At 48.2% G+C, this 19,850-nt stretch overlaps 1 protein-coding gene across 1 annotated transcript in view; it reads left to right on the forward strand.

The window, feature by feature from the left end:
• The first annotated feature begins 1,461 nt into the window (after window positions 1-1,461).
• NKAIN4 (Na+/K+ transporting ATPase interacting 4) overlaps window positions 1,462-19,850 on the forward strand; it is a 39,997-nt gene continuing 21,608 nt past the window's right edge. The window contains exons 1-4 of the mRNA XM_017735776.1: window positions 1,462-1,642; window positions 4,952-4,961; window positions 14,753-14,891; window positions 15,417-15,497. Coding sequence (XP_017591265.1) covers window positions 1,462-1,642; window positions 4,952-4,961; window positions 14,753-14,891; window positions 15,417-15,497 — 411 coding nt within the window. The remainder of the gene's footprint in view (window positions 1,643-4,951; window positions 4,962-14,752; window positions 14,892-15,416; window positions 15,498-19,850) is intronic.

The raw sequence follows: 19,850 nt of genomic DNA on the forward strand, positions 1-19,850 counted from the left end.
TTCAGCAGGGAGCAGAGCAGGTGCTGAGAGAAGTGTGATGGGAGTTCACAGGCTGTTTTGTGCCCTTTGCTGTCTGAGCATGTGGAGAAAAGTGAGCTCGGGCACTTGGAGATGTGATTGCCAACCTCAAAACAAATTAAAAAGCTGGGAAAGTGCAATTTTTTTTTCAGATGTCTGACACTTTTTAGGATTCTGGGTCTTCAAGTTTCCCATCTCATTATTTTGAGCTGAGACAGCCAAGGCAAGGATGAGTTTGCCTTAGTGCAAACAGCTGGTGAGAGCCCTTGCGCAGCACCTTCTCAGAGGGATCTGTTTTACTCCTTGTCCTACCTTGTGCTGACACAGACACAGCCTCAAATGCTCCTGAAGCCTGAGGAGACCATGAAGTAGCTGGTTCTCTGAATGGTGCTGCTTTGATTGCATTTAATTGCTCATCTGCACCACTGAGGGGGTCTTGTGGCCCCAAATCTGACCTGCTTTTCCCAGAGGCACAGAGCAACTCAGGCAGATGCTAAGAAGGATGGGGGGTGGTTCATGCTTCGATCCCAAGGTATTAATCCCCAGATATCCAGATAACCAGGCTGGTTCCTCCAGCTGCATGCTGGACATAGATCCACCAAGGAAACCCTGAGGCTGTTTGGGAGGGCTGCAGGGAGGCTGGGACAGGTGATGTGCACAGCTTGATGTGTCCTACAGGCTACACAGCTCTGCCATCAGGCCAGGGCCAAACCCCAGATCTTCTGGATATGATACATAATCAGTGCCCAAAACTCACGTTCATCCATCTCTCCTTGTAGCTGTGCTTCCCCATGTCTTTGAATAACCCTGCCTGACTTTACTCCTGACCTAGCAGAGATTAATGTCCACCTTAGGCTTTTCTGGAAAGTTTTCCCTTCCTGCTCCTGTGAGCTCGGGGTCAGTCCTGCAGTCAGTCCAACACAGCATTAGCTGGGCACTTAACTGGGAGAAGCTATGAAGTATTTGGGCCTCCAGGGCTGCTACTGAGACAGCTTAAAGCTGAGTTGTGTGGCAGTGAGGAATAGATAGGGTGATAGAAAAACTCTGCCATGGCTTCAGACAATAAAGACTGTGTCTCCCTTGTGATGAATAATGACTCTTTGTTTTATTCCTTAGATGACAGGGCTGTTAGAACTGCTGAGAACTATCCCAGTGCTAAATATATGGGTGTGCAATAAAGGCTCTGCAGTCCATGAACTGAGACTGAATGGATACTTGAGTGAGTTATTTCAAGTACATGAATTTCTGGAGCAGCTCATGCTGACAGGAGGTGATGGGGCAGTATCCTGTAGGATGCTTTCCTTGCATGAGACATATCCCAGGTTTCATGGCTCCCAAGCTTTTTCCTCATGAAGCCTCTCTTGGCCATGTAAAGTTCCTCACTCCCAGGTTTGGCCACTAACCTGCAAACACAGGGCATTTCAGATGGAGCTCCAGGGTTTGATGGTGAGACACTGTCCAGATTTTCTATCAGAAACCCCAGAATCCCAACCTGGCGCACTCAATGGGAATGGAGCAGTAAACCCCAGGTTCAGCTGTAGCCCAGGGCTGAGAGCTCATCAGAACCCATCAGAAATAGGGTCCTGCTGCAATCAGGAGGAAAATGCTGCATCTTCCTGCTGCAGTGTCACCAGGCTGGAGGAAGAGGCGATGCACAGATGTTGTTGTCACTGTCTGGAGTCACCTCCGAGTCCTGCCAGATTAAACTTCCTTGGAATTACTTATTGTAGCAGCAAGGATTTGAATTTCCATAATGTGAACTAGCACTTTTCTGTGTGAGCTAATCCTTGCACTCAGACCCACAAGCAAGAAGATCAGAGGACTTGGGGGGAAGAAATGGCCAGAAAGTTTGAAGTAGGAGCAAACCAAAGATACCGTTGTTCCAGGGATGAGGAATCATCTCACACCTCCAAGGCGAGGTGTGGATGAAGCTTTGGTGTCACAAGCTGATAGAGGACAAGTCTTTGTCCCTTTCCATGGCTGAAGGAGACACAGGACTCCGTGGGGGCCCCATGTGTGAGCTGCTCGTTGGGACTCAGCCCCTGCAGGGTCACCAAACTCTTGCCCTGTGGAGACACGACCACAAAGATTCGCTGCAAGTGAACTTTGTTCTCCAGAGCTGCCAGAGTGGCATCTATTGACCAGCCTCTATTCTTAAAAGGAGGGGAAAGTGGAAAAAGAGAAGGAAAAGAGAAATTCAGCTTTGCTGTTGAATAAACCATGAGCCATTGAGGAGCTGTGAGTCTGCAGCAGGGGAGGGGCAGGGGCAGCGCAGAAATAAGGGGACAAAAATGTCATGCGAAAAATGAAGGGCAGGAGGGGCCTGGCCATTGTGTGACACTCCTGGAACTTGGAGAGTTGGTTGGTGGGAGGCCAAAAGATGTATGCAATGAAAGAGAGACACTCGAGTGGACTGAAAATGCAAACAAATTGGGTAGCACAATGGAGGAGATAAATTATGCTCATAAAATAAACAATGGCTGAGTGACACTGGGTAAACAGCTACATATAATAACACCACTGTTTGTCCCAGGCACCCTAATTGGGAGGCTGGGCAGCATCCGATGAAAACTCTGCGTTGCACATTTTCCCCTTCTAATGAGGAAGATTTTCGCTCCTCCCTGGAAGCCTCCTCCCCCCAGTCCTATTTAGCAGCAAGCTGAAAGGCCTGGTTTCATTCCACTTTCCCACAGCAAACTCGTCCTGGCAGGAGCTGCATTAAGGAGGACAAGTAGAAAATGATAATAAATTGAGGACTTGCTCTTATTTCACCTTGTGACAAATCTATCCAGTGGGTGACTCAGGGAGGGTGATAAGAGCATGGACTGGGCTGCTGCTTTCCTTTTGGTGCTTGGTCATGTGGAAAATAACCCCATTCTAGCCTTCACTCAAAAGGGCTTTCCTCTAAAAATAATGCTTTTTAAAAGGCACTGAATCCTTATTTACCCTATTGGAAAGCCAGGAGCTCGCCTCCATCAAAGTGAACGTCACAGCTCTCATTTCATCACCCACTTGGGCTGAGGAGCAACAACAAAGGGCATGCAGCACCAAAAGTGAGGTGGTCAATGCCGTCAGTGCCACTGGGAGAACTCATTAAACCTTAGTGGGTTTTCAGCATGATTCTGTATTGCTGATAAATCCCTGATGAGAATCTTTAGTATCACTGAGCTCCTCTCAAGAAAGCACAGTGGTGCAGGGGACAGTGGGCATGAGAAAACCACAGTGACTTCCCCCACAGCCACTCTCATGCTGTGAATCCCAGAAAATCCACCCTGGAGCCCTGATTGCCAGCACTCAGACTGTGTTTGGCAGCAGGGCTGTGCTCTCACCCTTCCATGACTGCCCAGAGCAGATTGCAGTTCCCAAACTACTCCACCACCCATGAAAGAGGGAGGCACATCTTCAGCCTCAAATCGTGCCTAAACTTTTTGCCAGCTCCCTCTTTAGATATTTACTTGATGAATCTGTTTGAGCACTTTGTGTGTCTCTGTTTTCTTGCTTTTATTTGAGGAAAATAGTAGTTCTGCTCTGCAGCCTGCACTGCTCGTGGGGAGGTACACCTGAGGAAGAAGCCCAGGAGGTACTCAGCCTTCCTCACCTCTGAGGGACCATGCTGAGGGTGCTGGTGATTCCCGAGATGTGGGTGACAGCTCAGAAATCATCTTTCATTCACATAAAATTGGCTTTGCCTCCTAAAACGGCTGGAAAACTGGAATATCCCTAGTTTACATGCCTTGAGGGAGGCAAGGGAAGCCAGTTTTTTACCTGTAATTGCTAAGGTAACTAATCAATTACTTAAGTAGGACTGATTTTCTTCCAGAGAAGCAATCAGATGATGAAAACCAATAGTGATTGATTCATTTTCCATCCACTTCTTAGAGGGATGTTCTTTGTGGGGATTGTGGTTATTGGAAAATTCCTGCAATACCCCAAAAGCCTCTGACAGTCCCTGTTTTAAACAAAATCGTTGTTTTCCTGTTTGTTCCAATTTAAAACTCTTCCTGACAGAAGTGTTTTACTGGAACCAGAAGCTGAATTGCTAAATGTTTTTCTTGTCCAAAGTACTATTTTCTTCCCAGTTCTTTTTCGTTTCATGCTCTGATGACAGGCCTGGTACATTCATTAGGGGAGAGCTGGTCAGTATTTCTTCACTGATATCTATTTTTCAGCTGATAAAAAAGGCTACATGTTTTTTCAGTTATAGTTTTTCAAGGGAAATTTTTCTTTTGTCCTTTATTTTTAACTGATATAAACACATTTTTGTGTTTTGGTTGGGGTTTTTTTGGGCAAAGCGCAAACATCAGTGTTACTAGTGATGATTAAAACTCAGCTGTCACAGTGTGGGTCGCTTTAGATGATGATAGTGTGGATGAAATGCAAACAAACCACTTGGCTTGTTTGCAGCCCAACTCCTAAAATACCTCCAGCTTCTCATTTGGGGAATGCAGGCATGGGAACAGGGAGAGTTCACCTCTCTGTGTTGAGAATGTGACAGTGAAAGGAAAGGTGAGGGGTTTGGGCTGGTGCTGCCGTCATCGTGGGAGGTTCTCAACCTAAAATGCCACCTCTTTTTGCCTCCACGAGCAGATGGGTGTCCAAAAAACCACAATGGCAGTGAAGATGCTGTGCTGAGGCAGGATTATTGATGTGGAATATGACAGAAGCTTTTTACAAATAGGAGCCAAGTCTCCAGCAATCCTCTGTGTAAAATGAAGTTGTTGCTCCTAATTTCACTGCATAGATGGGAAGACAGAGAGTCACCAGCTGTGCTGGAGGGCTTTGGTGGAAGGAGCAGGAGCAGGAGCTGCTGCCTGTGGCATTACAGGGCGGAAAAAGCATCGCATGGAGCTGCTGGCAGGTGGAAAGGGAAAGCTGCAAAATAATGGGAGCTGCATCCCTTTGCCCTCATGTTGTCTCCTTCCAACACCCCCAGCTTGGCAGCTAGGTGCTAAGAGCACTTCTTGTGTCCTGGTGGGGTGAGAAAACCTTGCTCTACGAAAAAAGGGTCCATTTGTACAGTAATTGCCATGGAAGTCTCTGGGTGACTGTGCTGTGTCCCCTCCTGCTTCAGGCTGATTGGGATGAGCTCTCCTTTGAGGAGCAAAGCTGCAGCAAGACCATGGCAGATCCCAATTTCCTAGATTATTAATAATAACAATATCATTTTCTCTCACCCCATTTCTCACCCTCTCTGTGCTTCCCTTTTAATGAATTCTCCTCTCTTGCTGTAGACTCTGCAGTGACACCAGCCTGATTTGTAATGTAAATAGGCAGCCCAGTGTAAAGGCGACCTGCAAGAGCACCGCGGGGCTCTAATTATAATTTTCATTAAATTCCTTCTGTTTACGAATATCCAAGCAATCTGGCATTGCAGCAGAAGCAAGAGGAAATTAAAGCAACGCTACCACTTAGCTCCAGTGTCAGGGAGCAGGGGCCCTGCTGTCGAGCAGAAACTGAAGCAGGGCTCCTGCAGACAAAGTTTTGAAGAGTTATTTCAGCTTTGGCACCTTTCCTCTCCCGAGCTTTTACCCCAGTTGCAGGGCTTGCATGTTTTTCCTTCAGAGGATCTGGCTGGTGCAAGTGTTTTACACGTAATCTATTTGTGACCTAATTAAGAGGATCAGCTGCTGGAGCTCCCAGTGCCGTGTGCTGGAAGGAGCTGTGGGAGGCGGCCGGAGTGGGGTGGGAGCTGTGGGGTGCAGGAAGGGGGAAAAACAGGGACCTTTAGCTCACAAGGCCCTGGAGGGTTCCCACAAAAGTCCAGCAGCACAGGGACCATTTGCTCTGTGTGCTGGGAGCATCCTGTGGAGCGAGGGCTGCTCAGACACAGACCTGTGCAAAGACTGGGGTTTTGCTACATGGCCACCAAAAAACTCTCATCCTCATCTTCTGCTGGATGAGAAAAAGGGCTTCAGGTGGCTTTCTGCAGGTGTTTTGCCTTCAGGGAGGCATTTTTGTCACTCAGGCCGCAGCTGACCCTTCCTGAAGAGAAAGTGCTGCAGGTGCCAGCCATGAATTAGACTGGCAGGGGACACCAAGTGAACATTTTTGTTCATAAAGCCAAAAGCAGGGGGTGGTCTCAGTGTCACTTGGTCACAGTGAGTCTTTCTTAGGCTGTGTGTGGACAGGGCAGAGGGAAAACTGAGCTTGGCTTTTTGAGCTTGAAGCAAGAGTTACTGCTCCCTTGGGGAAACTCCAGTGGTGTATTTACAGCTGCAATTTAGCTTTGGGGTGAACAGCAGCAAAATAAAATTGCACTTTGTAGTAAGAGCCCATAAAATAGCAAAGAGAGAATTTTTTTCTGAGCTGGGTGAGTCCAGCTGGTGTCTCAGGGGCTTTATATACAGTGAGAGTTGTGGTCAGGCCCCTGAATAATTTGAAGTCTTTCTAGTACACTTGAGAGTTCATGGGATCTCTGAGCTCTTCACACTCTGCTGCTCCCACACCCAGGAGACTCCAGAGGGCTGCATCAGGAGGGCTGCTGACAGGCTGGGCAGTGCTGGCCCAAGCAGTGCTTCAGGGCAGCCTTGTGCCTTCTGTGCCAGCCCTGTCAATGGTTTCCCTTCTCCCCCCAGCAGCAGAGCTTGCTCTGGTAGCTAAGCAGATGATGCCTAGGATAGCAGGTCAAAAGGATCTAGGTTACATTCCCTAAACACAACAACCCCTTGGCTAATTTTCAAGTATTTTCACTTTTTCCCCCTGCATCCTTCTAATGGGAACGAGCCTGAACTTCAGATAGCCTTCATGGCTGAGCAGAGGCAGAGGGATCACACAATGTAATGCCCTGCTGGTGGGGGATAAATCTCCCTATTAGAAAATTAAATTCCTGCTCATCTCCAGCACTGCTCTGCCTCACAGCCTTTGGAGTGTTTAGATGGGTTCATAACTGGTAGCAGATCTCCAGAGGGAAATGGCTGCTGAGTTAATGGCACATTTTTAATATATGTATTATTTCATGCAACGGGGAAATTTGTGCTCCTGGTGGGAGAAGTTTCCCCCCAGAGCTGAAGCTGTCAGCCACGCCAGGATGCTGTTTGGGGGGCAGCTGGGATGTTTGCCCATGATCAGCAGCATGAGGTGGGATAAGACAGCTCAGCAAGTTCTTCAACAGGTGAGGGAGAGCCGGGAGTGTGGAGCCTGAACCTGGGCATCTGGGTGACAAAAATGTCAGGCACTTGTTGAAGAAACTCACTGGGTTTTATGTCTGTTGTGAAAACAGTCATATCCCCTTCACCCCAGTGCCTCCTCTCTCTGTCCCAAAGCTGGAGACCCAAAGCTGAGCCATGAAACTCAGCGAGGAGAAAAACATTCAGGGGGTTAGGGAAGAACACTGTGGGCACAACAGATTAATTTAATTATGTTTGGGGAACGTAGGTTGGAGTGTTGATGTAGGTTGCAAATAAAACAAGTTTGTCAGAGCGCTTTTCTGCCTGGATCACAAAGGCACTTGCTTATTAATTTAGCCTGATTGGTGCTCTCAGCAATCAGCAATCACAGCAGTGTGCAGAGCTGAGGTGCCATCAGGAGACACAGGCAGGAGCACAGGGAACAGAGCAGCTCCCATATCCAATGCTGCCTGCATCCCTGGGGTCTGAGCCCCAAGGGGAGATGGAGTCCAGGAAACCAAACAGGCCAGAGGCTGTGAGGGCTATACAGAGCACAATCCTCACCAGGCAAGTGACTGACGCTGATGTGGGAGAAGTTTAGGCAATCCAGAGCAATATTTTTCTGAAGTATTCCTCCTAGGAAGCAGTCTTTTTCCCAGGAGCTGGATTCCGAGCATCATTCAGAACCTCAGTGCTGGGCAACCTCTTCTCACCTCTGCAGCATTATGTGGGAGCAGTTAATTCACTGTCCTGCTGACCACCCTGCTGGCAAGGTTTTGGGGCAGGAGAGGGCACCTATGGATGCCATGTGGAAGGGACCATGGGCTGTGGTGTCTTGCTAGAAAAAGTACTGCCAGCTCCTGGTGTTCTGCCAGTTCCGTGGCACAATCCAACACTTGGAGTAAAAAGGCTTAAGAGGTTTGCCTGGATGTGTGCCTCAAATTGTTCCAGGGGAGGTTTAGAGTGGATATGAGGAACAATTTCTTCACCAAAAGGGCTGTTAAGCCCTGGCACAGGTTGCACGGGGCAGTGTTGGAGTCACCATTCTGGGGGGGATTTGAAAGACGTTCAAATGTGGCACCTGGGGACGTAGTTGAGTGTTGGGCTTGTCAGTGCTGAGGGAATAGTTTGACTCCATGATCTTAGAAGGCTTTTCCAACCTAAAGGATTCCATGATTCTGTGAATTCTTGTGCATGGCCCGTGTCTTCAGCTGAGCAGGGCTGGTTGCTCTACGAGATGTTCTTAGGAAACCTCAGTCCCTCTGAAGCCAGAGCCTCAGCTCCAGACACAAACAGCCTTCTGCACTGCTCAGTGCCAGTCTCATCCCTTATGTTTAGCCTGATTGTGCCTTCCCTGGAATGCTAAGCAGCATTTGGGCATGTGGTACTGAATAATGACATATCTTTGCAGCTTGGATGTTTCTGGGTGGCTTTGGCAGCAGAAAGCTCAGGGCTCAAGGTCACAGCAGTGGCACTTCTGAGACCATCACTGCCCACACACAAAATTATGCTGGGAGGGGTGAACTCAGAGCTCAGAGGTGCCAGGCCAGGGGGAATGAGGAGGTGAGGGCTCAGCACTGGGATGTTTAACAGCAGGATGCTCCAGTCTTCAGCAGTTGTGACAAACCGCAGGGAGGGTGTTACACCTGCCCAGGCTCTGCCCAGGATGGTTCTGGGCTGGGAGAAGTCCTGATCCTTGGATGTGGCACAAGGAGCCTAAGAGTAGGGTTTGCTGGAGAGTGATGCCCAGCAGCAGCCAGGCCCTGCTGCAGGGAGTGACCTGGTGCGGGACTGTGGTGGGGACTTTTCCTGCTGCCCCGTGGGGCCCTTTGGCAGGTCCTCCAGGCCAGCACAGTGACCAGTTTTCTTCTGAAATATAAATGACTTCAAGGTATCAGCTCTGCTGTTGGAGGCCTCTCTAATGTCTGTGTGAATAGAAGGGGTTTCAGCAGCTGCTGGGGAGAAAACAGACCAGGGGAGCAGAGAATGGAGCGCATTGTACCCCGTGGCCAGAGTGACCAAAGATGCCTGAGAGAGCCAGTGACAAACAGAGACCTCCTGTGCAATTACTCTCTTGACCTCTGTGGTTGGGAGAGGGATGCTGGGAAAGGAGCTGTGGATCACAAGGCCCCAAGGAAGGTTTCCTTGACAACACTTACTGAAGAGAAATGAGATTTCATGAATGCAGCGGGTGTGAGCACGAGAGACGCTGACTTTGGGAGAGACAACGATGTGGCACCTCGTAGAACGAGCCCTTCCATTTGGGGATGGGAAGTAATGGCTCAGTGAGCTGCTTTTTCAGATAAACTTAATTACTACTGCAAGCACTCATATTTATTTAGAAATGCAGCCACTGTGGTAAAAGCAGACTTACTGTTTAATTGTTTTTCTACTCACAGAATCTTCTCCACCTTGAATACACACTGGCACAGGAGGGAATTTTTTGCTCACTGCCAATAGTTTCAGCACCCAGCAGCTTAAGTTTAGGATTCTTTAGATCTAGCATTGTCCCAGTATTTACAAAGTCAAAGCAATTACATAGAAAGATGTGTATAATTGCATATTATATCACAATAATACCAATACATTTATAATAATAGTAATAATAATAATAATCATCATCATCATCATCATCAACAGCAGACAGGTGTTTAGTATTCCCAAACTTAAACCGTGTGGAAGAACCAAAAAGAAGAGATATTTGTGTTCAATATCTAAATAGATATATTTTTCAAATTATACAATCTGAGACTTTTTAATTTCTTCCTGCTGTTTCAGGTAGCAGGACCTAAATTTCCATCCTTGTGTGGTGTCTCACAGGGCTAGCAGCACTGAGACTTTGCCCTGAGCTTGAGCCACCACATTGCATGGCCAAAATATCTCAGGAAACCAGTGCAAGTTTTTCCTCAAGAAAAGGCCCGTGACCTTTTCCAGTGAAAGCTCCGATGGTGTTTGCACAGCAGACAAAGAAAGAGCATCTTCTTAAAAAGCGAAGCCACTTGGCAGGAAATCAAGCCCTGGATCAGGGCATTGGGATCAGCCAGGAGCCCAGAACATCATCCCAGCTGTGCAGTGGGGACCCAGGGCTGCAGCTGAGGCTCTTGCTGGGTTCAGGCTGGAGAGAAAGGACAGACAGGGGGTTACGTGGCAGATTTTGTCCCAGCTGAAGCTGTAGGAGGAGGAGCAGGAGCAGGAGCTGGAGCAGTCTGTGGGGCTGTGTCCTCACAGCAGTGAGAGACAAGGAGTAGCAAAGGAGTTTTCAGGTTGTTTTCTTATAGGTCAAGTGGAAAATTGCCTGGGTTTCTGGGTAAAACATTTTTTCTTCTCTTTTTTGTTGTTGTTTTTTTTTTTTTTTCTGCAGTGGGATCAGCCTTTCCCATTTGTTCCCTTTATTGTACACTTGGATATTTATTTCTAATGTTTCATTTTAAAAATAAATCTCTTATTAAAGCTGAGCTTGGAAAGGTTAAAAGCAGGTTTGCTTACAGGAACAGATACAAATGGATGTGTGACTGTACCTGTTGTGGGGTTTTCTGAGCACCTTTCCTGTGTCTGTACCAGTCATGCCAACATGTCTTGAGACTGATATTTTTTCTTTTGTGTACCAATTGATTTCAGAAATGCAGTGAAAGACACAGATACAAACCAAATAAGATTAAAGGCTTTAAAAGCTTAATAAATTAAGAAGAGCAACTCTAGTTGATAGCATGGCTTTGACAGTAGGCTATAAAGGACAGGGAGTTAAGGAATTACAGGCACCTGACTGTTCAGCAGCATCCTTTCCTCCTCAGCAGTGTGGGGGCACGAGGGAACAGGTTGGGCTCTCCAGCGTTATCAGCAGGAGAGGAGCAACAGAAGACAAAGTTGAGGGGATAGAAAAGATTTGAGGGGCTAGAATTTAAACAAGCACCCCCAGCCCACGCTGAACCAGCTCAGAGTGTCCTGCTGGCAGCAACACCTGCCAGTGACACTGCCTTGCCACAGCCATTGGAAACACAACTGGAATGGCTTGAACCCCCCAGTGAGAAACTGTCCCACGTTTTGAGATGTTTTCTAAGACCATTTTCCTATTCTGCAATGGGCACCCCTCCAGCTCAGGTACAGCTTCCCTCTCTGGAGAAGTTTTATGGTGTGATGCCCCTGAGCATGACCAGAGCTCTCTGTGTGTGAGCTGTGGGATGGGCTCCATCAGCTGCAGAACATCCCTCTGCCTTTCATATCTTCCCCAGCTGTGTAAATGAATGATGGCCCAAGAGAGAGCTTTGGTGGTGTTGTCTGCCTGGCTAACAATTGCTTCACGTGGTTATTTGCTATTCCAGTTTCGCTCAGATCAGCAGAAATGTGGTCTATTTCAGGAGAGAAAATTCTGCCACAACTCTTCTGATTTTAGTGCTGCAATAAATCATTTAATTTAAAGAATGAAAGGCAAAAATATACTATGGGTAAGAGAAGCAAAAGGAGCAGAAGGAATCCTGGTTTTAATAAGAATAGTCATAAAGAAGAAAAATTTATCCTCCCTGATGGAAAGGTCCTGTCAGTTTTGAGTGGGTTGAAACCTGTGCCACAATCTGTGACATTCCTCTTTACAACCAGTATCTCTGGAATATAATAGGCTTTCTCAATAGGACAGTGTGAATCATTGTAAGGAACACCACAGTGAGGATATTGCTCTGCACAAACTTGGCAGCACAAGAGAAAGATGGCATTTCCCTGCTCAGCCAGAGGCAGCCAGAGGGGTTTAGTACGAGGGGACAGATAGATCAGGGCAAACCCTGACCCTGCCATCTCTGAGCAGGACTGGAGGGACCAGGACTGAAGGGCACTGTGACATTCTTCACATCCCAACCCCAAATCAAGGCCAACTTAGCCCAAACATCAGCCCTGTTTACCTGCAAATCTCAGCAGCATCTTGTGGGTAAGCCGTGCACACAGACCTGGAGTGTAATGAGTGAAATGGTTGTTTATCAATTTGTTTTCAGCAAATATTTCCCTAATTATGGTAGGTTCCTGAGGGAACAGGGGGAAGCCCAGGATAACTCCAGGCTGCATTTCCAATTGCAGCACAAACTCACTCCTTGCCTGTCACTAACACAGTGTTGGAGTTTCATCAGTAGCATTTGCTTGTCACCAACACATTTTACAGCAAATTGTAATTTTATTTTTATAAATGAAGAAACAGCTTGTGTGAGCTCGCACATCCCACACCCCCTCTCCTTCCCCGAGACAGCAAATGGGCACAGCCCATCTCTGGACCAGCTGAGTCACTCCTGCAGCTCCCAGGTACACAAAACCAGTTTAATAATGCAAGGAAAGTGGCAAAAGAAAGCAAATCAGGATGGAAAGAACCTGGAGACCAGGAAGGTGAGGGAGAAGGAAGTACGGTGTGAAGATAATTTTTGGGATTATGGGAAAAAATTCAGAGACTTCTCAAGGAGCTGTGCCCAAATCTAAAGTTGTGTAGATTGGCAGGTCCATCTCCAGGGTGGTTGTTTATCTGTCACTTCACAGCCCAGTCTCTTTCCTGGTCCAAACAAACCAGGAAACATCACAAGCAGTGGAAGGACAAGCTTTCCCCTTTCCATACAGCCCTAACAGCAAATCCGCATGGAGTAGAGTGGAGAAGAAAACACTTCTCCAGACATGGATTGCCCTGATTCTGGAGTGGGAGAACGCAGAAGGCATGGGTAGGAGGGATCTGTGTTTATCCTGATTTTCAGAGCCTGAAGGCAAGAGGCGAAGCTGTGCAGGCGTTACCTCAGCGGACACCCCCATTGTGTCCCCGGGCTGAGCGAGGCTCTCACGGCACACGCTCCTCCTGGAACACACAAAGCCAATTAAATGCCTGATTGGATGAAGTGGTCACAGTCAAGTGGCCCGTTGCCAGCCAGTCAGGATCCCAAATTTCCCAATATCGTTAAGGTACGTGCGTTAATCCCCTCCTGAAGGATTAAGCGTTTAACCTGTGGCTGCTGTTTCTGAGGGGGCGCGGCAGAGCTGCTGTGCTGGGGGGAGCAGCACTTGCCCCACTGCAGCTCCAGAGCCCCGGGCGTGGCCACAGCATCTTCCAGGTGGTTCAGAGGGATCAGAGGAGGGCAGAGGGTGTTGCTTCTAAGGGAAGATTATTTGGCAGAAGAGAGATTTGATACCTTCCTCCATTCCTTCCCCATTTCTCTGTCCCTCTTTGCTTGGGAATAAGATACCGTAGAGGGAAAGCTGCTCACCCCCTCCCTGACTGATTGCCCTTAACCACAGATTTCTTTGAAATACAGATTTTTATTGAACTTTCAAAGTAGCGTTGGGAACTGCAATACCTTCCTAGCCCAAGAGAGGTGTGAAGACAATTTCCCCACTGAGCCAGGAAGAAGGAGGAATAATGGCCATTTAATAGATGTGGCTTCCCTCATCATGGGGCTTGAGTGGCACCTGCAGCCACTCACATCCTTAATTCTTTAAGCCATCACAGAGCCCTGGTGCTTAGATCCCAGCCAGGAAAAGGTGTCACATAGCTGATTACTCACAGCAGACCAGGATTACCCATGGTTAATGCCTGATTAGGAGTTAAATTAATATTGACTGTCGATAGTAAACTGTAATGATTTATGTAGGCAAAAATAAATATGAAATGTCATAGTGCAATCCCAGTGGACTACTGTGATAATTAAACATACTTTCAAATCTTATACTGACAGGGAAGACACAGGTCCGTGGAGGGGCTTGCACTGTGTTAGTGAAGACAAAAACAAGAGAAGATCTCTCCATGCAAGGCTGGACACAGGCAAAAAACCTGCACTAACAGTTTTTCCCCCCTACACTTATGATTTCTCCTATAGATATATCATTTAAAGGCTGTGGGCATGCAAAGGCCAGCAGGCAATTGCATGTCCATTGTACTCTTTCAGCTGCAGAGGCTCAGGGCCAGGGGACCAGATGATGTCTGATACACACATGATGGCTACAGGTAAAAAGCACATCTTTATGCAAATGTGGTTTGAAAATCAGCCCCAGCACTTCCACAGTAATGGAGTTTTATGTCTAGAACACAGTACTAGCCTTGAACCATGTTATTAGTGCTGGAGAGGAACACAGCCTGTCCTGGGAAACTGATGTGTTTGCAGAATTTCCTTACTGGTAGCAGCATTTTCTGAGGGGCGAAGGTGGAGGAGAGAGTTTCTTCCTCTCCCTTACTTTGATGGATATGTGCTGGAGAGCAGAAAAATAAGAGGTGTCAGGAGTGATGGAGTGATGTTGAAGGCTCTGACAAATGAGCTCTGGAAAGTTACACTGATGTTTTTGTGAATGTATTTCACGTTCAACATTTAAGATGTTACCATCCTGCTGCTCCCCTCTGTCCTCTGCCAGAGCCACCTCCCCAGAGTGCACACCACAGAGGAATGCCCCACACAGCACTGGAGCTCAGCCATCAGAGGAGCTGGGATGAGACCAGAGGGGAAGGGGGATGTGTAAACAAGCCTTGTGTCCTCCTGACCTGGTTCATAGGCAGCAAATTGCTTCGGGGCAGAGTCCCACCCTCAGCTGCCGCAGAGATGTGCTCAGGGAGCGTGTCAAAACCTTAAGAACAAACACTGTGGGTGCAGAAGCTGTAACTCTCCTTTTCCTTCTCCCTTCCAGCTTGCTGCACTAGAGAGGCAAGTGTTTGACTTCCTGGGATACCAGTGGGCCCCCATCCTTGCCAACTTCCTGCACATCATCATCGTTATCCTGGGGCTGTTCGGCACCATCCAGTACAGACCTCGCTACATCGTGGTGGTGAGTAGCACCTTTTGTTCCCAGCACCCAGAACCTGTCCCAGCCTGCACTCCCATGGCATGTGGGGCGTGCTGGGGGACAGAGTAAAGCCCCTGGGAGATCAGGCACAAGCCCTGCACGCTGCTTTAGCAGGAGGTGCCTGGCTGTGCTCAGGAACACACTGCTGGTGAGCTGTGCTTGTGCCAAACTTGGAAGGTTTCAGATAATTCTTACTGGTGCTAAGGTAACACTGCCCAAACGCTGCCCAGCAGAGAGGGAGGGTGAGGGGCTGGACAAATGCAGCACAGAAGCTCTTCCATCCCTCCAGGCTCCTGCCCCTGTGTGTCTTATCAGGCAAGAGAGCATCTGAATATGAAAAACAAACAGAGGAAGAGAAAAAGCAGCTCAGTGCTGACTCAGGGCATTCCACTGCCCCCAGCTAGAGCACATATATATCTATATAAATGAATAAATATATATGTACACTAATTCCAGTGACTTCCTAATGTTTATTGCTTGTCTCTCCCCAACTCCATTCCCTTCCAGTATGCCATCTGGACTGCAATCTGGGTCACCTGGAACATCTTCATCATCTGCTTTTACTTAGAAGTGGGAGGGCTCTCCAAGGTGAGTGAGAGCTGGATGGGTGAGTGCCCAGGCTTTGCAGCCAAGGGGATGGAGCTGAGTGGGGAGGTGAGGGCTGGGATGGTTGAGGTGAGGGGTGTGGGCTGCCTGGGAGTAGGTCCTGCTCTCCTGCCTGTGGAGAGGGCTGTTTTAGCAAGGATGGGGGATGCTGCTGCTTGTATGGAAAACTGAGCCACTACTGATTTCTGGAGCTCTTTGTTGGCTGGTGCAGGTGGTAGCTGGAATAAACCCTGCCCTCACAGTAGGTAGAGTGCATTTGCTTTCCAAAGGTTAGAGCAGGCCTGGCAGCAGAGCCATCCTGAGAGGAGAAGGGGGTGTGAGGGCCAGTTCCCAGTCACGATGCAGAGGTGGCTGAGGAGGGCTAGGAGATAACCAGATTGCAGCTGATCCTCTTGGGATCTGAGACCACCTTGGCACAGAGGTGTGTGATGGAGGGGAGGGCCCTCATGCAGCACTGAGTGTGGCCTTTCTGCCAGCCTGTCCCAGGGAAGGGCTGCAGCAGGGTCTGGCTGGGTTGACCTGAACCAAGGACTTTGCTGGAACGCTATACTTGACCAGCTCTTGATATTTTTGTGCCTCCCAGTCCTGCTGAAGACTTGCTGCACTTCAGCAGCAGGGATAAATACCTGGTTGTTACCACACCAAGCAAAATATTTCCTGTTGTACCTTTGGGGAGAGGCTCCTCTCTCTGCTGAACACAGAACATCCCTCCCCAGAGGGATCTGGCACATCTCCTCGGGATGTGGCTTCCCTGCCTTAATTCTTCCTTCTTAAATACAGTGGTAGCTACTCATGGCTGCTGGCCAGGGTGTTGTGAGTTAATATGCAAAGCTCTTTGAAGACTAGATTAGCAGAGTGTTGCTGTCTGCCTAATGAGAGGTGAGTCAGAAATAATAAAAATGGGAGGCAGGCCGTAAATTAAGCCTGGGCTGTAAGCAATGAATTATGAGTGTTGCTGGAGCACAGCAGACTCGGAGTGATTGTAGGATGCAGGTTCATTCCAGAGCACTCCACATCTGGCCTAAATTCCCAGGTCAGGCACTGGAGTTGCAGTCATAATTGGAATTGCCCTGTGGTTTTATCAGGCCTACAGCAGGTCAGGAGTGGCAGCCTAAATCCTTTGCAGATAAGAAAATGTAGCTTCCTAATGTCTCTATTTGTCTTTGTTTCCCCTCTCAGTTATCTCCAGAAACTTTGAGGGAGTTCTTGCCCAAACCAGTGATTATTCATGGTCTGAAATCTCAGCCTGAGATGATCTCCATGTTGGCTGAGACCAACTAAAAAAAAAAGAACTTTATGTAACTATTTAAATGCTCCCTTCCGCAGGGAAAATTTTGGCTTGATAAACTGCTCTGGGAGCTTCTCTGAGAGCCAGTGTTTGCTTCCAGCCAGCTGGATACTCGTGTTTGCTAATCCCAACCTGCCCTGCAACACGTCGGGTTGCTGTTCTGCAATTCAAACAGCACTACAAACCCCCTTTTTTGTACCACAGAGGAGCTTCACCTGGTAACCTTGCTCTGTGCTGCAGCTCATTTCAGCCAAGCCAGCACACAGAGAGGCTTTATTTAGCCTACACGGTGACACTTGTGACTGGGGACATTTTTTGCAGAGCTGGGCTGCAGTGTAAGCTGTAATTGACTCAGTGGACTTCCCTCTCAGCCTGCAATGAGAAATTAGTTCATTTAGTGGCAACCAGCAAAATCAAGAGAGAATTTGTGCTTGTTTGGCTGTAAAGTAGTTGACAGCCTTGCCTCTGTTCTTAATGAGTTATTTTCACTTTAAAAAGCTGTTTTGTAAGGAAAACTAATGATGCTGCTTTCCATCCTCCTCCACTTTCACTGAAGTAATTTGGGGCTTTGTAGTGGCAAAACAAATCTTCGCTTCCACAGGAGACCAAAAGATCCACCTGAAGCAGGAGCTGAGGCTTCTGTAGGACACTGTGGTGCTTCACAGGCTGGGCTGTCCTGCTGCATCTCTGGAAACCTGATCTAAAGCCAGCTGGTGTTTTATTGATCTCAGTCGTGGGATCCGACCCTGGAAGGACATCTGGGCTTGGATGTACAAGTGTTGGGCAAGGGCAGGGCAGCGTCAGCCGGGAGTGGATGGCACAGGGATGCAGGTACCTCTGTGTGTCCCCAGGGCCCTCGGGAGGAGACTGCCCTCTAGTCCTGATAAGAAGTCAAAGCTGACCATGAGCCTGGCAGTAGGCAGGGAAATTGCAAATATTGGAAGAAGAGCTTTGGTGGAGTGAGGCTGGTGGAGCTGGTCTGATAAACACTAACTCATCAACTATTAGACTGAGCATGAACAAACTGGGGAGTGCTTGGACAGGGTTGTGCTCCTGTGTGAGTCCCTTAAGGGGCTGAGAGCTCTGAAGGTGGTCTTCAAGGTGCTGTTTCCTCTGTGATTGCTGGTGAGCCTGGGGCAGTGGGAGAGCAGAATTCCTGCCAGCCCTGCACTCACCCTGCTGTGTTCTGACAAGGGCAGCCTGCCAGGATGAGCTCTGTCAGCAGCTCATGTACAGTGACAGAATGCAGAAAGGGCAAGGAACTCGAGAGAATGGAGTTTGTTAACTTGGTGCCTGGTAATGACAGCCCAGTGCAACTGAGGCAGGTGATAACTCAGGTGGGGTGAGAAGGGAGAAAGGATTCAAGTGTTTCCGATGTAGCAAATTTAGGAAAAGCCCAGGGAATTGAAAAGATGAGGAAACAGTTATGTGCACTTGTTGCAAATAATTCTTTGTGCTCTGCTGCCTAGATCTGCTTTCACAGTGGTGAAGGAATACAGCATGGGAGCAGGGAAGTGCTGTTCACAAGAGTAGGGACTTTGTTCTTGTGCCCCCCTTGCTTTGGGCGCCTGGCTGATTTGATGAACAGAAGCCAGGGCTCCCACGGTCCCATGTCAGCCCATGAGTGATTTGGCAAAGGGGTTGAGACAATCTCTCAGTTATAATCTTTAGGCCATCAGTAGAATAAGGGCTTTAGGTGCAATTTAGATGTTTGCTTTCCCTTGCCGAGTAATCTCTGCTGCCTCTTTCCTCTGCTGCGTTGTCCACCACCACTTCTCACCCTCTCTTTCCTCCTGTCTTTCACATTTCCTGAAGTGCTCCTTTATCCTCCAGGTTGTTCCAGCATGTCCATTCCATGTCTCCTGTCCATGGAATGCCTGAGGATGCTATTCTGGTCAGCCCTGCTCAGGGGAGTTGTAATTAATTACTAACCAGCTACCAATCACTAGTCACACCGAGTTGTTTATTGAAAAGGAAAATACATTTTACTGATTGCTGAATCTATTCCCCGCTTCTTGGAAGAGCTAAACTGACCTGATTTCTGTCTTTCTCTCCTGCCAGGGTTTTTTATCTTGGAATCTTTTCTTAGCAGGAGTAAGAGTGTGAAATATGGCCCAGCAGAACTTCCTTGGGTGGCCAGACACAGGTGGATCCGCACAAGTGTCTAAGGCAGCACTTCCCTTGCTGCTGGAAGGGCCTCCCCAAGCACATAGCCTGTGCCAGCTTTCCTGGAAGTGCTTTGCCAGTGAGCAGGCGAGTGCTGGAGCAACCTGGATTTGCAGGGCTGCTCCTCAGCACTGGCAGGGAGGTGGTGATGTGTCTCTGAGCAGCTTTTGGCAGCGTTGCCTTGCTGACTTGCTCTGCTCGTAGTCCTGAGCACACTTGCAGCGTGTGGGGGGAACGCAGCATCTCCAGGTGCTGTGCCACTGCTCTGTGGTGGGGCTCACAGCCGAATTTCCAGGTTGCTGTTCCTCCTCCTTTCCCATCTCCCTCTTTTCCCTGAGTCCATGTGGCTGCTTGGGTAGGTGAATTGCTGGGAGCTAGCTCTGAAGTTTCCAGACTGTGTTTGCAATAATAGGTTAAGCTTCTCCCTGTCTACTCGAGCGTGAAACACATCCCTCCTGCAACCCCTCAGTCTGAGTTAATTATTAAAATCCTGCTGTTAAGACATATGAGCATCTGTCTGTCCAGCTGCCATGCTGACTGACTCTTCATCATGTACTTGAGAAATGTTCAGAGAGGTTTGAGGAATTGGTGTCCTGTATTTCAATGTATTCCTTTGTCTTTTCCCTCTGGGATTATTCATCTTGAATGGTGATTTCTAATTTTTTTTTTTTTATCCTTTCTTTATATTCTCTCTTGTCTGTGCACTGCTTTGATCTGAATCCAGAGCCATGGTGGTCTAAATCTCCTCTTGCAATGGAAGCAGCCCTTGTGAGTCAGATGGGGGTTATTTGTATTTCAGAGAATCTGGATGGCATCTTGGGATGACTTTGTACCTGGTTAAAATGCTGTGAGGAGGATGGATAAATGCATGTGTACATAAA

Source organism: Corvus brachyrhynchos, unplaced genomic scaffold, assembly GCF_000691975.1.
Source record: "Corvus brachyrhynchos isolate BGI_N302 unplaced genomic scaffold, ASM69197v1 scaffold10, whole genome shotgun sequence".
Taxonomy (NCBI): Eukaryota; Metazoa; Chordata; class Aves; order Passeriformes; family Corvidae; genus Corvus; species Corvus brachyrhynchos.